At 53.8% G+C, this 2,865-nt stretch overlaps 1 protein-coding gene across 1 annotated transcript; it reads left to right on the top strand.

Annotated features, from left to right (window-relative positions):
• Positions 1-1,619: 1,619 nt before the first annotated feature.
• Positions 1,620-2,192, top strand: LOC135441388 (olfactory receptor 14J1-like). Its single transcript, XM_064700935.1, has one exon. The coding sequence runs from the start codon at positions 1,620-1,622 to the stop codon at positions 2,190-2,192; it is 573 nt and encodes a 190-aa protein (XP_064557005.1).
• Positions 2,193-2,865: the final 673 nt, after the last annotated feature.

Raw genomic sequence — 2,865 nt, forward strand, 5'->3', positions numbered from 1 at the left:
GGTTCACAGGAGATCCCTGATGTTCCTTCAGCCACTCTGCCAATGGACAACACCAGCATCACCTTTGCTGGACCCATCAGGCTCAGTCTGAGCTGTCCTTTGTCCCACCTGCAAACAGAACCTGCCCCCAGCCAGTGCCCTGCAAACAGGCAGTGTTCTGTCCGGCCAAGGAGAGTGCAGAGAGATTTGGAGTCTGTGAGTGCTGGCAGGGAGAGATCAGGCACAGGAAAATACCTGCAGGAGTAAAATCACCAGGAAGCAGAGAGAAGATTAGGCAATGAGAGAAAATAAAACACAGAAATGTTGTGGCAGGGAGACATTAGAAATGTCCACAGGACCCCCTCCAGTGCAGCCCCTCCCTCTGAACAAGCCCCCTCCCTCCTGTGCCCCAGCCCAGCCTCTGCCCTCAGGGCCGGGGCTCCAAGGCGTGCAGCCCCTCCTGTGCAGGCAGAGCTGCAGCAGAGCCGTGGGGCAGCTCTGCAGCCCCGGGCCCAGTTCCCTCTGCAGAGCACAGGGCTGGGAGCAGCTGCCCGGCCCTGGGGGCTCTGGAGGGGGCACAGCTGGCTCAGGGTGACGCTGTCCCCAGTGCCCGGCTCTGGGCAACGCTGTCAGTGCAGCCAGGGAAGGAGCTGCATCTCCTTCAATCCAATGCCAGCATAAGGACACTTGGAAGTCTCCCTGAGATTTCAGTCCAAGCTGGGAGCTTCAATCCCAGATGCAAACCTGTCCTAGAGCATCTCTGAGTTATAAGATTGATGGGGAAAGGCAGAGGTGTTGTGACAGTGAAAATGCTGCTAAGTTGGTGAAATGAGCAAAGTGAGTCCTTGGCTGCAAATGAGGAGCTGGGCTGTGGTGGATCCATCTACTCTCAGCAGTACCTGGGGAAATTTTATTGGAAATATGGGAAGTTAATCAACTTCCACCTGCAAAAGTGAAAGCCCAGACAAACTCTGAACAGATCAGAATGCCAGACCATCTCCCCTCAGTGTCGCCTCATCGCTTTACCTCACAGAACTTGTTCTGTTCTCCCTGAGTGAAGAAATAATGTTCAGGGTTCTGGATATCCAAGAACAGCAGGAGAGACATGGGTGAAACTCAAAAACAAAACCTCAGAACTCTCAAACACAGGAGCATTTAATTTGTAATTAAATTAATCCCTGTGTGTTACAGAGGAGGGTGTATGGGAAATGGCTTTGATTTTGGTTACAGGTATCTCCTCCAAATCTTCACTGTCCTTTTCTCAGTGAACAGGGCCCCATGGCCAGCTCCAGCAAATGTCCAACAGCAGCTCCATCAGGCACTTCCTCCTGCTGGCACTGGCAGACACGCGGCAGCTGCAGCTCCTGCACTTCTGCCTCTTGCTGGGCATCTCCCTGGCTGCCCTCCTGGGCAACGGCCTCATCATCAGCGCCGTAGCCTGCAGCCACCGCCTGCACACGCCCATGTTCTTCTTCCTGCTCAACCTGGCCCTCAGCGACCTGGGCTCCATCTGCACCACTGTCCCCAAAGCCGTGCACAATTCCCTCTGGGACACCAGGAACATCTCCTATGCTGGATGTGCTGCCCAAGTCTTTTTTTTTGCTTTCTTCACTGCAACAGAATTTTATCTTCTGACCATCATGTGCTACGACCGCTACGTGTCCATCTGCAAACCCCTGCACTACGGGACCCTCCTGGGCAGCAGAGCTTGTGCCCACATGGCAGCAGCTGCCTGGGCCAGTGCCTTTCTCAATGCTCTGCTGCAAACAGTCAATGCATTTTCCCTGCCCCTGTGCCATGGCAATGCCCTGGGCCAGTTCTTCTGTGAAATCCCACAGATCTTCAAGCTCTCCTGCTCACACTCCTATCTCAGGAAATTTGGGCCCATTGTGTTTTCCATCTCTTTAGCATTTGTCTGTTTTGTGTTCATTGTTTTCTCCTATGTGCAGATCTTCAGAGCTGTGCTGAGGATCCCCTCTGAGCAGGGACGGCATAAAGCCTTTTCCACCTGCCTCCCTCACCTGGCTGTGCTCTCTCTGTTCCTCAGCACTGGCACATTTGCTCACCTGAAGCCTCCCTCCATGTCCTCCCCATCCCTGGATGTGGCCCTGTCAGTTCTGTACTCGGTGGTGCCTCCAGCCCTGAACCCCTTCATCTACAGCCTGAGGAACCAGGAGCTCAAAGCTGCAGTGTGGAGACTGATGACTGGATAGTTTCACATGCATTAAACTGCTGGCCAATTTCTGCAAATCACTTGTAATAAAAGTCATCTTTGATACTTCTTCCGGCTTTAATTTTGGAGTTCCTTTTACTTTGGTTATTTTTTCTTTTCTTTTGTTTTAATAAACAACCAAAAAATGTAATTATTGCTGCCATTTCTCATTTTGTGTTTCTCCACTTTCCCGTGGCCACAGACTGTGTCAATGAAGGGGTGCACTCTTCGTGTCTTTAAATAAAATTAAGGATCTCCCAGCAAAGTTTTTTGCAGAGATGCCCTTTTGTTGCCTTCTCTGGAGCTGCAATGTCTGTGTGCAGAGCTGGGGCAGATCAGGGCTGGCCCAGCAGCTGTGCCCAGCAGCAGCAGCACTTGGTGTTGCCAGTGCTGCTGCCGTGGCCCTGCCCCACTGCCCTGGTGGCCCTGCTGTTGCTGTAGGGCCTGAGTGCTCTCGGGGCCGGGCACAGCCCTGGGGGTGGCAGTGCCGGGGCTGCAGCAGGGACAGGCCATGGGCACTGCTGGGGCAGCGCTGACGCCTCAGCCCAGGGCCTGGGGGCTCCAGGCTCCTTGCCCAGGCTCTCTCAAGAACACGCCGAGGCCAATGGTCAGCAGAGAAAAGCCCTGTAGGCAGCCCATTGCTGTTAGTGTGGGGACATGAACCTGAGGGAGCA

Source organism: Zonotrichia leucophrys, unplaced genomic scaffold (genome assembly GCF_028769735.1).
Source record: "Zonotrichia leucophrys gambelii isolate GWCS_2022_RI unplaced genomic scaffold, RI_Zleu_2.0 Scaffold_273_69350, whole genome shotgun sequence".
In the NCBI taxonomy this organism is placed as follows: domain Eukaryota; kingdom Metazoa; phylum Chordata; class Aves; order Passeriformes; family Passerellidae; genus Zonotrichia; species Zonotrichia leucophrys.